At 46.0% G+C, this 19038-nt stretch overlaps 1 protein-coding gene across 1 annotated transcript in view; it reads left to right on the top strand.

Annotated features, from left to right (window-relative positions):
- Znf366 (zinc finger protein 366) overlaps positions 1–8948 on the top strand; it is a 59131-nt gene extending 50183 nt beyond the window's left edge. The window contains exons 4-5 of the mRNA XM_005065613.4: positions 4913–5087; positions 7351–8948. Coding sequence (XP_005065670.1) covers positions 4913–5087; positions 7351–7862 — 687 coding nt within the window. The 3' untranslated portion in view covers positions 7863–8948. The remainder of the gene's footprint in view (positions 1–4912; positions 5088–7350) is intronic.
- Positions 8949–19038: the final 10090 nt, after the last annotated feature.

The following is a 19038-nucleotide window of genomic DNA, read 5'->3' as shown; positions in this document are numbered from 1 at the left end:
CCTGAGCCGCTTGGCCTTCTGGGCCTCTGGACTCAGTCAAGTGGCTGCTACTACCATTGCTCCCATCTCTGCCCACAGATGATCTCCATGGCAGCTGCTGCCGCAGGGGCTCATGGGAAGCCAGGCCTTGTGCCTTGGGCTGGTGAGTGGGAAGGGCACCAGAGGGCCAGAGCAAGGAGGCTGGAGCAAAGAGGACATGTGGCATCCGTTTCAAGGGCACCCTGGACATCGGAGAGCCATCTGGTGGGCTTTCCCAAAGCCAGTGGTCTATAAGGAATCTTTAGTTTCCACCCACGAAAACTGCCTGTCCCAGATCACCTGCCAGGGGTTTAGCCAGAAGATTCCCTTTCCGTTCCTTTGATGTTTGAAAAGGACAGCACCCTTGTTGGGGGCCTATGGCTCACATCTGGAAAGTCTCCAGCCCTCCACCACACCCGCACCAGTCTCTCTCTCACTTCGATGCAGACCTTGTTAGATCACTCATCCAGTCCCTGCTTGGGAATGCGCTTATATTTTCAACTCAAGACAAAGGGAAGCCTTCACTTCAGCCACTGACTTCTCCCAGAGAAGTTGGGTTTTGCCGTTTCCTCTGCACTCTTCTCCTTGCTGTCTAATTCCCCTCCCCAGCCGCAAGGACCAGGTCTGCTTAGAGCTGACATCTCAGGACTCTGTCAACCGCAGAGCCCAGGCTCTTTCTCTGACCCCTCTTCACTGTCTGAGAGGGCTTGCTCTGTGTGTCACAGACATAAACAAACAAACAAACAAGCAAACACCTTTCCACACTTGGGCACTGTCGTGCGAGGACACTCTTCCGGGAACAATGGAGGAGCGAGTGTTGTGGAGGCAGACCACAGGGCTCTGGAGGTCAGAGGTGGAGGAAGAAGCTGAGTAGGTAGCTACTGCTGACGAGTGAATGGAGCCCAGGTGCTTCAGGTCTTCTGACTCCATCCTTCTGCCACTGAGTGTTTCGGGTTACAGACTGGTGTGTATGGCGAGTGGGGAACTAGTAATGACTGCATTTTAAGATTTTGTATGGGGTGACGATATTTCCTGACTTGTTTATATATTCTCCCAGCCTAATGCTTAACTATTCATTAAGGGTATTATGTATGTAGCCCTATGCCTGATGTTGAGCTAGGTTACAAAAAAAATTGAAGTGACCCTTGAACTGAAAACTGCCTGGGATACTTTGGGACTTCAGAGTTGATTTGTCTCCACTGATCTCCATTGTGACAACCAATCGGCTATCAGACAGGGTAACCCTATTGTATAAAAAGTAAGCTTGCCAATAGGACAAAAACCAACCTCCTTTACCAATCAGACATAGTAGAGCTGACCTGTCATGTTCCACAGTGGACTTTCCTTCAGACCATTGGGATTTCTTTGGAGACAATATAATGTGTTTTGTTTTGTGTTTTGAGGCAGGGTCTCTCTATGTAGTCCTGGCTGTCATGGAACTCATTGTGCAGACCAGGCTGGCCTTGAACTTACAGAGATCTGACAATATAAATATAATGTCCCCATATAGCACTAAAATGTCCCAAGAAGTTTCATATTGAATGAATTGAGCCAGAAAATCTGTAGTGCAGAAGAATTCACTAGGCTTTCAGAAAGGATCAAAAAGGTGGCTGGCTTGTCTATGCTAGTCAGGGTTACTATTGCTGTGGCAAAACACAATGACCAAAACACGTTGGAGGGGAAAGGATTTTTTTTCAGTTTATATTTCTAGGTAACAGTCCATTACTAAGGAAAGTCAGGGCAGGAACCTGGAGGCAGGAGCTGATGCAGAGGCCACGGAAGAGTGCTGCTTACTGGCTTGCTCCTCCTGGCTTGCTCAGCCTGCTTTCTTTTTGTTTTTTTTTGTTTGTTTGTTTGTTTGTTTTTTTTTTTTGGTTTTTACGAGACAGGGTTTCTCTGTATTGTTTTGGAGGCTGTCAGTCCAGCCTGGACTCGAACTCACAGAGATTCGCCTGCCTCTGCCTCCTGAGTGCTGGGATTAAAGGAGTGCGCCACCACCGCCCGGCTCAGCCTGCTTTCTTATAGAACCCAGGACCACTAGCCCAGGGGTGGCCCCACCCACAATGGGCTGGACTCTCCCCCATCAATCACTAATTAAGAAATTGCCCTACAGCCAGCTCTCATGGCATCATTTTCTCATTTGAGGTTCCCTTCTTTCAGATAACTCTAGCTTGTGCCAAGTTGACATAAGTCTATCTAGCACAGTCGCCTAAGGCTAAAGAAGAACCTGAGAATCCTAACGGTGGCCATTATGATGAACACACACCTCCGAGTATAGACTGGAAATTGATAAGTGGAACCTTTGACGGTTGATAGGTGGGACCATGGGATAGATGAATTGCAGGACCGTTTCTGATCCCATGTTCCAGGTATGATGGATACGACAGACATGAGCAGTTGATCCTCACCACAACAGCAGTAGTTCCCTCACCTGTGGTGTAGACTGAAGAATCTACTAGTCATTAAGATGCCTTGATACTTGTGCCAAGGCAAAAGTAAAGGACACCCACACCACACATCCTTCCAGAAAGGGCTAAACTACTCGTGTGTGTGTGTGTGTGTGTGTGTGTGTGTGTGTGTGTGTGTGTGTGTGTGTGTGTGTTTGGTGCATGTTCATGTAGAGGCCATAGGACAACCTCAAATGTCAATTCCCAGAAGCCATCAGGCTTTCCCACTCCCTCTCCTTTTTCCCTCCCCCCTCTTTCTCCCTCCCCCTCAGACTAAGAATCATAAGAATCACTAGTCAGCCTAGGCTGGCTGGCCAATGAGCCCCAGGGACCTGCCCATCCCCACCTCTTCAGCACCAAGGTTACAGAGACATATCACCACACTCAGCTTTTGACATAGGTGCTGGGAGTCCAACTCGAGTCCTCATGTTTGGACATCAAACATTTTATCAGCCAAGCTGTTGCCCCAAATCCATCTCTTTAATGAAGTGTTTTCAGGTTATTCCAGAATCTAATACCTGAGCATCGAGATAAGGACTAGAAGAGGAAAGTCTCGCCCCACAGAAGCCAGTGCACATGGCCTTCATTCTGTCCTTTCAATGATGTCTGTCTGTTTGGGGCTGAGCATCCCACCCACCTATGCCTGGACTTGCCCAGTGATTGAACTGGTCTTCCACTTTCTGCTTCTCTCTCCCACTTGGGGCTTTCTCTTCTTTATTCTCTGCTACTGCAATGTGTCCCACCTAACTGAGGACCTATTTTGTGTCAAGCATCAACAAGGCACGTTGCAATCAAAAGGCAGGCAGAGCCTTTACTGATTCAGCCTGCTGGGTGGGAAGCAGAGTTTCAGTGCTGACCAAGGGCTGGTCCCTGCAACCACACCATAGACATGCCTCCAAACCTCCAGGGATCACCCCACAAAACACAAGGGGTGCTTACTTTCCTTAAAATGTAATGTGGGGTCTTTAGATCTGAGATTTTCCCCTTGACTATGATAGAGAAGTGGGTAAACTAAGCTAACAATTGTAACTTTAGAAAAAGCTTTAGCCATGTGCAAAACTGAGCACAGCTCAGCATCATCACGAGTTCTGTCTAGTGGGAATAAGGAAAGTATCCGTCCTCACATGACTTCTCTAGTGGAAGCTGGGATTGGATCTGCTTTCTCATCCTTTCCTCCTCTTGGGGTGCCATCTTTTGTTCCTGTCCCATCCTAGGGTTCAAACCTAGGCCTTACACATGCTGTGCAAGCACTGTACCCCTAAGCTTCATCCCCAGGCTTTGGGGGTCGCCGTCTTCTAATGTGTGTGGTGTAGTTACTCTAAACTTAGAAGTCTGTCTAGGACACCAAATTCATTCTTGCTGGCCAGGAATCAAAGGCGAGAAATGCTCTTCAAATCTTCAAACACGAGTCATTCAAGAATACTGAGCCAACCACTCATCGTCTGTATGTGGACTATTTGGTCTGCTGTGCAGTCCCAGGCTACCTCCTCTTATGCCCAGCATTCCTGATCCCAGCCTCCCAAGGTCAATCTTGTCAGTTCTGCCCATTCTTCCGAGGTTACCTCCACTACCCTTCCCTAAAGAAAATAGTGTCTTTGGTGACAGAAAATCAGTCTAGAGTCTTCAGCATTGGCCTTGAAGACCTCTCTCAGTGAGAAGAGAGAGCTTACCCAAGCCCAGGGGATGCTGTAACTCTCGTCCTCCCTGCGGTATCTTCCCACATATCGCTGCTGCCACTCCACTGGCCCTCAGAGGCTGAGCACAGAGGAGACTGCTCTGCCATTGATCAACACATTGGCTGAAGCAAAGCCAATGAATCCTTGTCTTCCTCAAAGCACAACCAAGGAAGGGCTGGAGCTCCCAAACATTGCTCTCCTGAGGCAGAGGGACCAAAAGTGCCCCAGAATCACTGTTGTGCACCTTCTTCTGTAGGGAAGTGTCAGACCCGCTCTTGAGATCCACCATGTATACTCCCATATTGGGTGGTTCACAACTGCTTGGTCACCTACATGAACATAGGTGTACACAACTACACATGCGTAGACTCAGACATACACACAGACACATACCTTTCCAAATGTTTGCTTTTTTTTCTATCTCAGACAAAAAAAATCACTTCTTTAGATCTCTACCCAGAGAAAAGATAGCTCCTTTCTTAGATTTCTATTTCTTTTACTTAGCCACATAATTATTTCGAGATCAGCCAGGACTACATGAGACCCCATCACAAAACAAAACAAGCTTTAGTTTAGAAGCTTTGAGCTCTGGTCCTTGAGTTTAGATATACTGGACACCCATGTCTTACAAATCCAGTCCACGTGGCTCCTCCCTGACTTCCAGGAGGATGTTGTCTGTGAAAGTCGGTACAGCACTGAGCGACTGTCCCCCACCGCTAGAACAGGCTCTCCCTGGCAAGATCATTGTGTCCTGGTCTCTGTCCCCAACAGCTGTGCGGGAAGGAATTCAACCGGATGCACAACCTGATGGGTCATATGCACCTGCACTCGGACAGCAAGCCCTTCAAGTGCCTCTACTGCCCCAGTAAGTTCACCCTGAAGGGGAACCTGACCCGCCACATGAAGGTCAAGCATGGAGTCATGGAGCGAGGCCTTCATGCTCAAGGTACTCCCTCCACCCTGGTTGGAAGCCCTTCCTACCAAGCCCAGGGGGTGACACATAGAGGAATGTGCTCTAATGGGGACATCTCTGGGGGGGGGCTATTCTTGCCCCAATTGGCGGATGTATTTTAATGACCACAGCAGAGCAGCAGACAGGCATGAGCAAAAGAGTCACAGAGGCAGTTCTAGGACACAGTGATGATGCCAGTGGTACTGTTACTGGTCCCTTTGTCTCACACACTGTGTGGAGTACTTTATCTCTTTTAATCCTCACAGCACTCCCAGCTGGAGAACTATGGTTTCCATTTTGCAGGTTGGGAATCTGAGACCTCCAAAGCTACTCAGTAAAGAAGAAGCAGGGTCAGGATTTGAACCCAGACCTTTTCAACTCTGACTTTTTTAGATCTACTTCTCGAACTGCTAGATGACATGAGACTTTTCTTCCATTTTTTAAAAACAAAGGACAGTGACAAAACAAAACAGGTCTGCGTACACCAGCAGAAGTGTGTTTGCAGTGTGCTATGTTTCCCTTCCTGTTCACTCAAGAGCAGTTTTCCTATTGCCCCAGCTCCTACTGGGCAGGGGTTTGTGTCTCTCCTGCTGAATCTAAGCTCTTGCTTATGTTATCTTCTCAGTCCCAGGCCCTGGTCAGTGAAGACTTTATGTTCCAGGTCTCTTGAGTGCAGCAGGTCACTTAGTCACCTAATCAACCAGTCCTACAATAAACAGACTCTAAATGCACCCCAGCTAGGGCAGTGACAGAACAGAGGGAATGAGACCACCTGGGCCTTCTAGGTCTGTGTGTGGGGAGAGAAGACAGTCACACGGAGCTTTCAAAGCTACACTAGCTGGTTTTGACCACTAGGATGGTGACAGCTCAGGATAGGATATAACACAGCATCCTCACTCACCTCTTCAAAGTCCATGAAACTGACACTCCTCATTTCGTGTGGGAGGAGACCAGGGCTTACCACTGGTAAGCAGAGATTTGAAGGCAGAGCTAGGATTCGAACTCTAGGTTTTCTGAGTCTAGCCTGTGCTTGCTCACCATCCTATGCAAAACGGGGTGACCTGTTTGTAATGGCTGCCCACAAAGTGAGACAGATGGGGGCACACATTCCTAAAACACATATCTGAGCACACAGCAGGAAGTAAAATAAGCATAGACTGGGAGTTTTTCCAACACCCCTGAGTTCATGGTGACCCCTAACTCAGAGGCAACTGTGGTAATTACAAACAAGGGCTGGAATTTATGTAAAAGCCTTGAAAAATGCTGGTCAAAAGGGGTTGGATTTTGTTGTTTGTTGGTTGGTTTTTGTTTTTTTTTTTTTACTTTATTGAGATGGCCTTTCTCTTTAATCATCTACTGAATCTCTGGCTATGCCACCTCCAAGCAAATCATGGCGCTTTCTACACAGAGGGTGGGAAGACAGCCGTAGCAGGAAGAAGCCAGTCCACTACCTAGGAACCTCACGTGGCCACTATGAATTTACCCCACACTGAAGCTCACACCCTAACCGGAGCCTAGTGGCTCTGTCACCTTGTGGCAGGAGGAGAGTATCACTATAGTAGCAGATGACTGCTTTGAAAACACTAACAGACTTTCAACAATTTTGGTGGCTTCATCCATAAATGGTAATTTTTTTGTGTGTGCAGCTCAAAAGAGATCGTTAGAAAGATGAAAAGGATCTCTCCTGTCCCCTGGCAAGATTAAAGCCTTAGAGGGCATCACTGTCCCTTAGAGGGCTTACCCCTCCTCTTGCCACTCCCCCCAGCCCCCCTTCCTGTTTCTCAGACCCTTAGTGTCCCTGCTGTGTCTTACAGTCTGGTTTGGGTCACCATGGGCGGAGGCCTTGAACCCTAGATGACTAGGGACCTATGTATTGTATTATGGAATGTATATTTTAACTTAAAATACGTAGAGAACACATTTATGATCCTTTGTAGCCACCCTGACCACCCAGACGCAATTCATTGTGTGTTTCTACCATTTATATGTTTAGCCAAAATGTACATACTTATTTTTTTTTTAGCTCCTTCCCTGGCCCACTACTTTTTCATATTTTAAATTCTCAGTAGAGACATTGCTAAGTCAGGGCATATGTTGCCAGGTTTGCTTTAAAGGGTTTCACGGATTACATAACATGTCCTTAAAATGGGAGCCACTCCCCCCGCCCCGCCCTGTTTTAAAGATGGACAACCAGGATGCTTAAAGGGCCTTGGGCACTGCTTTCCTCAGGCACATAAATTCTGCTCTGGTTCTGCAGGTCTGGGCAGGGGACGACTTGTTCTGGCGCAGTCCACCACTATCCTGAGGAACCTGGAGCAGGAGGAACCATTTGACCTCTCCCAAAAGCGCAATGCGAAGGGGCCAGTGTTCCAGTCCAATGTGGACAGCACACGGGGCTGCTTGTACCACGAAGAGGAGGAGGACAGGGACGAGGACAACTGCTATGAGGTGGAGCCCTACAGCCCCAGCCCGGCCCAGGAGAGCCAGCAGCTCTGTACGCCAGAGGATCTGTCCACCAAGCAGGAGCAGGCCCTCCGGGACGCTGGGGAAGGATGCAGGGACCAGGATGCTCCGGAAGAGCAGCAAGAGGAGAGTGGTGAGGACCATGAGGGCAGAGACATGGACTGCGACATCAGAGATGAACACCTGGGCAGCGGTGGGCAGGACCCCTCGTTTTCTGATTACTTATACTTAAAGCACAGAGATGAGGGCTTAAAAGAATTACTGGAGAGGAAAATGGAAAAACAAGCAGTCCTTTTGGGTATCTAAATGGATGGCTTTAAAGTTACATTTGGAAAATGAGATCTAGGCAGTTCAAGTATAGCTTTCTGCACTAACTGTCATTTGCTGGGGACGGGCGAGTGGCATCAGTCTTTATAAATGGCTCAGACTAAATGTGCAGGTTACACAAATGCTTCTCAGGTTGTTTCTTGGGCACTTGGCAATTTCATACAGGTGCAGGGGCCCCTTGGTATTATTTTACACATCAACCACATGGTGAACTGTGCTTCATCTAGATACCTAACTGCAAGCTGAACTACAAGGTGCTTTTAGTAACTGTTTTCCTCTAACATGCAATCGGGCAAATGTCTTTCTAGTTGCAAAACTGTGGTGCTCATGTTACCTTATCAGTGACTATTTAGTTGCATTTGCATTTATAAAGGTTAAAATATCATAGATGAAAATATTAGCAGTTGTATATAGTAATAGCCTTTATTAAATAATAGAAACATGGGAAATGATGCAAGAGATGAGCTGCTGGGAAGGCTGTTCTCAAGTAGTTCCTACAGGCATGAGCTGGGGTTTCAGGAGAAGGTAAATCATTTTGACTAAGAGCTTAGATGCCTGGTTGGATACTCTGTTCTGCTTCAGCTTCCCTGGTCAGTGGGAGATTTGGAGCACCCCTGTAGATATTTGAACAACACTTGGGGGTTCCAACTCTTCAGACCAAATCCCTGTCCCAAGTAGAGCTTTTTCACAGAGACCATCGCCACCTCGTTTTGAGACCTCATGCTACGAGAAGTAACTGGAAGAGGATTGTCACAGTGAGCAGTGGGGATTGGGCTGCAGAATGGGGTTCCGGACTTCTCCCTAAAACAAGCTCTGACTTATTTAGGGTAGAGGAATGACCACCCACCAGTCGCTATAAGCAGGACCTGAGCTATGATCTCAGAGCTGACTACATGTGAGAATCAACCAGAAGAACATCTAGAAAGCCCTCATGTGGCTAGGCATGGTAGCTCACAGCTGTAATCCCAGCACACGGGGCTGAGGCAGAAGGATTGCCTCGAGTTTGAAATCAGCCTGGGCTACAAAGTAAAACCTTCTCTTGGAAAGGAAAGGAAAGGGAAGGGAAGGGAGGGAGGGAGAGGGGAGGGAGGGAGGGAGGGAGGGAGGGAGGAAGGAAGGAAGGAAAGAAAGAAAGAAAGAAAGAAAGAAAGAAAGAAAGAAAGAAAGAAAGAAAGACAGGAAGGAAGGAAGGGAGGAAGGAAGACGTACCCATGGTGAGCCTCACCCTGTAAGTTTCTGGTTTAACACATCTGGAGTGGGGCCCCAGCACTGGGAGTTTCCAGATCACCTCTAGGTGCCTCTTGGAAAAGAAGCACACTGTTTTCACACAGCCTTCACCCAGTTCTGTGTCTGCCGGGACTCCTTCCTACTATTCGTACATATTTCTTTCTTTTTTTTTTTTGGTTTTTCGAGACAGGGTTTCTCTGTGGCTTTGGAGGCTCTCCTGGAACTCGCTCTGTAGACCAGGCTGGCCTCAAACTCACAGAGATCTGCCTGCCTCTGCCTCCCGAGTGCTGGGATTAAAGGCATGCGCCACCAACGCCTGGCATTCGTACATATTTCTGATCCCGACTTCAGACTCACTGAGGAGGACAGGAGACCTGTAACCACAATGCTGACTTTTGCCTTTGTTCTTCTTCTGTCACCCTCCCAAGGACACACACACACACACACACACACACACACACACACACACACACACACACGGTAGACACACTTTTTGGGTGCGTGTACTAGAAGAGACAATGCCTGTGAGGTTCGTAGGCACCAGTGTTTTGAAAGATGTCGGACGACTCTTATTCTCACCCAGGAGCTTGCACTGTTGCTGTAGTGACCTGTGGGCATTATGATGGGTATGTTGGGCCTATTGGGTGGGCCCTCTTAGACCCTGCTACTGTGGCAAGCAGTACTGACAGGAGGTTGCACTCATGTCAGTGACTCACAGTAGGTACCAGGTTGCTTGTGTAAAACCTGCCTCTTGGTTGAGTGTCAACATTCGTGGTAAAGCCAGGTTCTAGTGACTGCCTTGCTGCCTCTTCTTCCAAAGTGCCCAGCACATTCCTTTAGAAGATCCGGTCTAGCTCCAATTGGATGCAGAGTTCCCTGTCAGACAAGCTGCTTCTCCATGGCCCTCACCCTTCTGCCTATGTGCTTTGACAACCTCTCACGCATTTCTCTGCCAGCATCCTTGAGAACTCATATCTCTGCCATGACCACCATTGCGAAGAAGTACAAAAGCTTTGTGCATTTCCTGCTGCCACCTGTGCACATGCCTAGGTCACAGCGCCTGCAGAGGGGTGTGTGGTAGGGAGAATGCCCTGGTTTCTATGGTCACGGAACAACTCTGAACACAGAATTGTTGCAGGTCTTCAGATGGGCAAGATTCCTTCCATTTACTGTGAAGGAAGCTTTTTGGTGTCTTTGATGAAAGTGCCAAGGAGGTTTCATTCAGAAACCAAGAGTTGAGGACCTACCATGTGCTGTGCCTTATCACAGTTCCACACACTTCCAGGAGCTTCCGGGTATGTCCTGTTGGAATAGAAGGAACTGGGAGAATCTAGAGGGGCGGAAACTAGTCCATGCCACACAAATCCTGTGGGACTGTTTGAGGAACCAGTTGTGTCCGAGAGAGGATGGTCTGGAATGGTTGTTTACCAGCATGTTTTGAAGAGCGAGAGGTCTCATCACAGGGCTCTCCACAGCTGCTAAGGAAGAAGATGCCAAAGCCCTAGTCCCACTTTACTCCAGCTGGCTTCCTCTGTGTGGTCCCTGAGTAAGATTTCATGGAGGGAGAAGAAAGATCCCGGGAAAGTGAGGACAATGTAGTATGATCTATGATGATCCTGGCTCTAGATTCTACTTCTAGGTATAAAAGACTTAGCAGGCTTTAACCAACCTAACACTGACCCAAAAATGAAGCTATTCCCAGGTTTCTTGTGTGGAAGAGGTGGTCAGCCTTCCTTTACCCCTGTTAGTCCAAGGTGGCCACTACCATTGGTCCCATACTTCTCAAGCCATCCCAGTATGTTCAATCAGTTCCAACCTTGATCTATGATCTGATTAACCAGATACAAATCTGTAGTAGTGCTCACGGGGCCCACCTCAGAGAACCAAAGAATAAGCTCATCCAAGGTGACCCGCACTCCAAAGCCATGCTATGCTCTTTGTCGCGCTACAGAATTCTGGAAATGGATCAGAGCTGAATGCTTTCCAGGCCTTTGAACATCACTTGGAACCAATCCAGCCAAGTGGCATATTTGCCTCTTACCCCTTTGATCCGGGCATGTGATGGTTCTCCTTATTGCTTTTGTATCTCTCTTTCACTCTTTTGTTTTTTTAAACTTGTATATCCCTTTGGCCATGACACTGGAGCCAACCTTTCCAAAGCCAAAAGGAGTTAATGGTGTATCTGGATATATGTAGCTGCAGGAGAAAGCTCAGTGTGCATACTGTATTTACTGAGCCCCAAAGACATTCAATAAAATAGTAACACTGTGTTTTGAATTATGATCTTTGTCTGCTTTGCTGAAACAAAATGTAATCAGGCTAACATTCAAAATCCTTCATATATTTGGATTACACCAAATGTTGTTTTTTATACAGAATTTGGGCTTGTCAGCTAAAAACAAAGCCTCCACGAGTCTAGCACCCCAAGTTGTGAATATTGCTTCCTGTTTCCAGACACTCTACCTGGAAATTGAATGTAACCTATATTTTGTTAAGTTAAGCAAATAAAAAATGTTGAGAAGAACTTTTACTTATTTGCAAGTATTTGAAAATTGGGAAGGAAGTGCCATTGTCAATATTTCACCCCTGTCATTGCATTGTCTGCCTGGAGGCAGGGATTCGGGATTCTTCTGCCCCAAGACTTTGGAAAAGATGAATGAATGTCAGCCCATGTGCAGACAGATGACATCATATTCATTGTTTTATCCTATTCCAGGTTCATGGAGATAAGAGGCAAGATTATCTCAATCTGCATCCAATGCTTTATAAAACAAAATTAAGACAAGAGGTAGAAGATTCCAGAATCAGAGCAGGTCCCCTGGTCCAAGCTTCTTGGTTCGGAATTCCAGTTTCAAACCTCTGCATCCTGAGAACAATCCATGAACCTCAGTGTGTGTTAGTTTCTTCATCTGTAGAGCAGGACTAGGAGTTATACCTTCTTCATTTGGTTACTGTGTGGATTAAAGGACTTAGACACAGGACACTAGACCATCTTGGGCTCACAGTTTATTCTATGGAAGAATTAGACATGATAATGGTCAACACCATGGCCAGAAAACTAAGAGTTCAGTTCTCCCTGCTCCACAGAGAACCCTCATTAGCACAGGTTAGCACTTGTTTCACAGAGCTGCCTTTAAAACAGCAGTAGATGTGCAACACTTGGTACCATATTAGCACATATTAGCACAGGTTAGCACTTCTTTCATGGAGCTGCCTTTAAAACAGCAGTAGATGTGCAACACTTGGTCTACCATATTGTGGTTCACACAACAGATTTCATCTTAGCCTGACAACCTGGGAGCCTAACATTATCCTTTATAAATTAATGCTACTAATGAGGAAATGGACATTGAGGAGAGTAGAGCAATTTGTTCCTAAAAATACCTATTTACTAAGTTTTTTTCTTATGTGCCTCAAAGCACATAACCCGGTACAGTGTTGGTCCCTGGACGCAGATGCTAAGACAAATAGAAGGTAAGATGTTTATTAAGACTAATGGTGAGAAAGGAATAAAAGATGCAGCAAGCAGGCTCGTCCTGCCCTCATCACTCCAGCCATCCTCAACCCACACTCATCACCAGAGGTGGGCTGCCCTGAGATGAGCACACACCGGCATTTGAGACTGACCTGGAGGTAAGGACCTGGAGGCTGGCATTCTCAAGGACTTTCCTGGGAGGTAAGATGGGGAGAGGGGCTTCTCAGTGATCACTGAAGGACCCACTTCATGGACCTTCTCTGGCAAGTTCTGGCAGACTTTTCTTCAAGATGGAATCTTACAAGAGAAAGGTGAAAGCAAACTCCATCCCTTGTACCTGCAATGTGCCAGGGTCTAAAGTGTGGGGATACTTCTGTTTCCACTCCTGGTCCCAGGACACATTCAGTCTTCCTACTGATATACAACACCCTTGAAAGTCTTTGATCCATGAATATACTGAAGGATGGGACCCAGTCCTCACATACTGTTTCCTCTAAGAAGCACTCTGGGAACATTCACTCCTGTATGTGGTACATACCACTCATGTATGCAGCACAGCCAGTGGGCCCATCTCTCGGCTTTACTATAAAGTCAAGCTCATGGTTTAATGTGACCGTGTGTGAGGTCTGTACTAATAGAACCCCATCGCTGACTTGCCCAGTAGTGCAGGCTAAGTTCGTACATGCAGCAAAAAACAACTTACACCAGAAATCTGTCTGTTCCTGCTGGCACTTCAGGGTGAAAGGTAAACCTGGCATCAAATGATTGGCTGTTCTTCTCGAGCAGTGGGGTCCTATGGGAAGCTCAACATCACTCTCCACTGGTCCATTCAGTAAAGGGAGCAACTAGTTAGGTCTTGGTCTGTGCAGTCCAGGCTGCCAAGCCTACAGGCCACCCCCACCTCTGCTGCTGTGGCCACTTCAGTCCATGTGTTCTTTGTTCCAGCACTACAGTGGCTATTGGCAGAGGCTGATGTCCATTGGCAAGGTCATTTTATCTGCCATGTTACTGACTGTCTCTTCTATGGCAGGTATTAACATGGTACACAAAGATTTTCGTACTTTTATTCATTCTCATATGCACATCCACAAAGCTATTCTAGATAGGAGATAAGGAATACTACTGCGTCTTTCTCCAGAATGTAGCAAGCATAGCCTGTAGCTCAGTTCTGGATAGAGTCTTTGTACCCCTCTTAAACTTTATGGACTGGGCTTCCAGTGTCCGCATTTCTCTAAGAATCTTATAGTCCTAACTCTTGCCACAATGGTGAATCTGTGCTCAGAGCATTTGATGGCTTTTTTAGCCCAATGTCCTAAATTCTTCTGCATTCTTCCTCCAAATTGGTTCCAAAAGTCTAAGAACCACATAGTCACAGAAACAATCCCACTTCTTAACATAAGTATTAGTTACTTTTCTTATTTCTGCAACAAAACACCATGGCTGTCTTAGCAGTCTATTGCTGTGAAGACACATCATGATCAAGGCAATTCTTAACAAAAGGCATTTAATTGAGGCTAACTTACAGTTTCAGAAGTTTGGTCCATTATCCTTATGGTATGGAGCATGACTGCATGTAATCATGTTCTGGAGCAGTTGCTGAGAGCTACACCATGATCTGTAGGCAGAGACAGACTCTGAGAATGGCACGCGCCTTTGAACCTCAAAGTCCACCCCAATGAAAAACTTTCTCAATAAGTCCACACCTCCTAATCCTTTTAATCCTTTCAAATAGTGCCACTCCCTGATGACTACACATTCAAATATAAGAGCCTATGAGGCCCATTCTTGTTCAAACCACCACAATGATCAAGTGACTTGAGGTTGGGAGGATTTTCTTTGCTCACAGTTTCATGTCTGCCATGGTCGGGAAACCATGGAGAGCAACTGCCCCTCTGAGTAAATGACATGTAACTTGAAAACTGAAGGACAGAAAGGGAAAAAGGACAGAAAGGCTTTCTAGGTGGTGTCTACCACATAGGCAAAGGTTCTGTGGTATGAAGAAGCATGTCAGAGGGAAGACATGGACACAGGAAAGAGACAGTAACACAAGGTGAGGATGGTATAAAATGTCATTGAACGCAGTATAATATTCACATTTTTGAAACTCATTTTAGCTACCACATAAGAGAATGGTTTGACAGAAGCATGCAGGGAGATACTCAAGAGGCAGCTTTAATATCCTGTGAGAGACAATATTAGAATAAGGTGATAACAAAGAATTAAAAAATAGGTACAGTGGCACATATCTGTAATCCCAGAACTCAAGAGGCTAAGGCAAGATGATGAGTGTTCAATAGCAGCCTGAGCTACATGTATTGTAAGGCTTTTTCAGAGAGAGAGAGAGAGAGAGAGAGAGAGAGAGAGAGAGAGAGAGAGAGAGAGAGAGAGAGAGAGACAGATCCTTGACTTATTATACTCAAGAAAAATGTAAGTAATAGCAAAACCCGAAAGTGGGCTGGATGAGATGTCAGTTGATAGAGTAATTGTCTTGCAAGCATGAACACCTAAGTCTGATGGTCCAGAGCCCATGCATGGGGCAGGGCTGGGGGTGGGGGTGCATCTAGATGCAATAGTGCTTATAATCTAGTGGAGAGGTGGGGAGGGCGGATGCCCTGTGCTTGCTGGACAGCCAGATGAGGCAATTTGGCAAGCTCCAAGCCAGACCAATAAAAAACCCTGTCTCAAAAAACCAAGGTAGGCCGGGCGGTGGTGGCGCACACCTTTAATCCCAGCACTCCGGAGGCAGAGGCAGGCGGATCTCTGTGAGTTTGAGGCCAGGCTGGACCGACAGCCTCGAAAACAATACAGAGAAACCCTGTCTTGAAAAAACCAAAAAAAAAAAAAAAAAACCAAGGTAGACTACACCTGATGAAGAACAGCCTTTACACATGCACACATATAAACATGCAAGCATATACATGTGTATACACACACACACATAAAATAAAATGCATACTTTTCTAAATACAAAACAAAATGTCCATTGATACGAAGTCCTGTCATAATGACTAAAGGGATCAATTAGCGTGTGGAGCTCCCATGGTGCCCATGCTCTTTACTTGGTGGGTAAAAGGCACACTTATTAAGTACTGCACAGTGCAGAATTAAATCCATCTGTTCTGTTCTCTTCTAGACTTCAGTTGGTGAAAACTGAAGCAGGCGAGGATTGCACGGGCACAGTTCTGGGAAGAAATGGCAGAGCACAGAGTCAGAAAAGCACAAGGCCAGTGGGCAGAGCTAGACCCTAAGACCCTAAGACGCTGGGAAGGGTCTTTTCATCTCCACAGTTCTGGAAGTTACCTGTGGTGCAGTCAGGAAAGTGAGCGCATGAGAATGAACTTTCATTCTTAAAGGAGAATTCACTGCCTAAATACATTTTCATTAAAAATAAAAAAATCAGTTTTGCAAATCTATGCAGAAATGTTGGTCCAATGCACACCTTACACCTTAGTAAGTGAGCAATAAACACAATGTTGTTATGTTACAAATCACAGAGACAATTGTCTCTGGACATCCTGATAGCACTTTAAGAAGAAACCAAAAACAAAAACATGGGGAAGGAATTTGTCCCTGCCCTTAAGGAACACACAGTTCTGAGCCAGACTGCAGAGAACAGCAGGACATAGCTAAAGACTCAGCAGAGCTGCTTCTCCAGATCCCCAGAGCCTCACATCTAAGACGCTCTGCCCTATGGAAACCTCGGTGTGTTCACAGCCTGCTTTACCCAAAACACTCTCTGTCTCTCTCTCTCACACACACACCATGCACACACACCACAACATCACACATTACCACACACGTCACACACACATGCACCATACACATACACCATATCACACACATACATTGCATACCACACACATACACCATATACACATTACATATATACCATATCACACACACCACAAACATACACCACACATCACACACATTATACACATACCATATCACACATCTCACACACCACACACACACCATGTCACATATGCATCACACACACCATACATCATACATCTCACACACCACACATCACACATACATACACACACATGCATATATTACATACCACACACACATACCATACTCACATATCACACATACCACCATATCACACACACATATTACATACCACACACACACCATACATCACACACACCATATCATACACATTGTACACACATACCACACATTATACACAGACACACACACACCAAAATCACACATCACATACATGACACATACACACACACCCCACCCCTACACCCTCCCATTTCTTTCTTTTTTTCTTCTTTATTTTTTTCTTTGTTTCACGTCAGTCCAGCGCCAAGAGCAACCTCCACACCCATACTACAAACTCCCTCTGCAAACGGAGGAAGACAAGCCCCTGTGGTAGCTGGGGTGTGACCCTTATGGGATCCCTGGGGGCCCAGTATCAGTGGCGCTCACTGCTTCCTCTTCCCTGGATGCAACAATATATTAAGGGAGAAGAGAGAAAAAAAAAGAGGTTGGCTCTTTTCATGATTTTCCTTTTTAAATTTTTGTTGAAAGAGGACTGTGTTCTCTTGATCCTTCAAACAAATGGAAGGGAAGTGGAAGCCCAAAAATTTCTCTTATGTTCCCCGGAGAGGGTGACTGTGTTTGTAGTGCCATGTGGGAAAAGTCCTTGTGTATCTGCTGCATTGTCATGCTGCACCAAAGTGATTTGCACAGGGAAACATGGTTAGAACAACATCTATGTCAGGGAAGGAGAAGGAGCCATGGCCTAGAATCAAAGATCTCAATTGCCCTTCATCTCCAAGATCTCCCCCAACCTCCGCCCTCCATCTTCATTCCACAACAAAAGAAGTGCAAGAACATCCTCTGACCCAAAGGAGACATCCAAGCCCAAGTCCTTGTTAGCCACCAAGTCCCTAGGCAGGGCAGGTGACAGACAGGGTGAGGGGTTGGCCGAATTATCCATAAAGATAGAGGCCACGTGAATGGGGGAGGGCTGCTCTGGCATGGGACCTAAGAGCCCTTTTTAACCGATGCTTGGCTTAGGTAGCACGGCCTTCACATAGTGGAACTTAACAAGCAAATGGTCTTTCGAAGGAGAAGATTTACATTAAGAGGTATCTGGAAGAATCACAAGCCTATATTGCTTCCAGGCTAGTGATTCATCATATTAAGCTGGCGAATAATTTTGTTTCTTCCTCCTGAAAGTGGGAAGAGCAAAACCAGTCTCCAACCTTGTGTCGGGTGAGAGGACAGATGAGGTAAAGTCTATTAGTCATCAGTCATCCTAGACTTACAGAGACAATCGCTGTGTCACCCATGGTCTATGGAGGGCTTCCCTTCCAGTCTGTAGCAGGTCTAGTGAAGAAATTGGCTTCACTTGGAGCGGCAGGTTATTCTAGTCAGAGTAATATGTACAGCACCCGACTGTCATTTTGCAAGACGGTATACATATAGATTGGAGTCAATTGCCCTTTCTTATACTTTAAAAACCAATTGAAAATAAAAGAAATATGATTTCTTTGGTAGTGGAAAATTCCTTATAGGAAGGAAAAGCAAAAATCAAGTCAAAGTTATGCAGAACTTTAGAAACAGCTTGTGACAATGCCACTTCCTATGGGATGTTCAATGAACATTCATTAAGTGATGTCATCTGTGCTCTGAAGAAAGCACAGATGACTGAGCTCATGTCACTCCAAGCCCCCATCTAAAGATGCAGATACTTTCCTGGATTGTCAAGGGCTTGGGTGTCTGTCACTGTTCATCTCCTCACTAAGTTGAAGGAACTCTGCTTGTATGTTTGTTTGTTTATTTTTCAAGATGGGGTTTCTCTGTGTAACAGCATTGGCTGGTCTTAGAACTCACTCTATAGACTATGCTGGTCTTGAACTCACAGACATCTGTACTTTTGGTCTCAGGTTTATACTCAAATGTTTTCTTTTGCTCTGAATGTCAGCTCACTGGGCAAAGAGCTGGGCCAGATTTTAGAGCAATTGGACATTGGCAAGAGTCACTCTCTCTGATTCTCTCTGGGGTATTGTCAGAATACCAACAGACTGGTATATGAACTTACCTGGAAGTCTTCAAGAGGATGTACACAAAATGCTGCTATTCAAAACTACGGATCCTTTCACTACAGTAATTTTGTGAGGCAGGATCTGTTGTAACCCGAGTGGTCTTGAACTTCCAAATATAGTCAAGAATGACCTTGAACTCCTGATCCTCTCACCTCTACCCCATGAGTGCTGACTCTTACAGACATACTTCATCATGCCCAGTTTATGTGTTTCTAGGACCAAATTCAGGGCTAAGCAAGCACTGAGCTGCATCCTTAGTCCCTCAGAATGCTGAATTCAAAATCTGTGGGGTTTGAATAAAACTTCCAGAATACTGGTACAAGGAATCTAGAAACAATGCTCCTCCTGAGGCATCCAATAAAATAGATAAAAATTTACACAC

The sequence above is a fragment of the Mesocricetus auratus genome, unplaced genomic scaffold, assembly GCF_017639785.1.
Source record: "Mesocricetus auratus isolate SY011 unplaced genomic scaffold, BCM_Maur_2.0 Super-Scaffold_100020, whole genome shotgun sequence".
NCBI lineage: Eukaryota > Metazoa > Chordata > Mammalia > Rodentia > Cricetidae > Mesocricetus > Mesocricetus auratus.
This window is presented reverse-complemented; position numbering and strand designations above follow the sequence as displayed.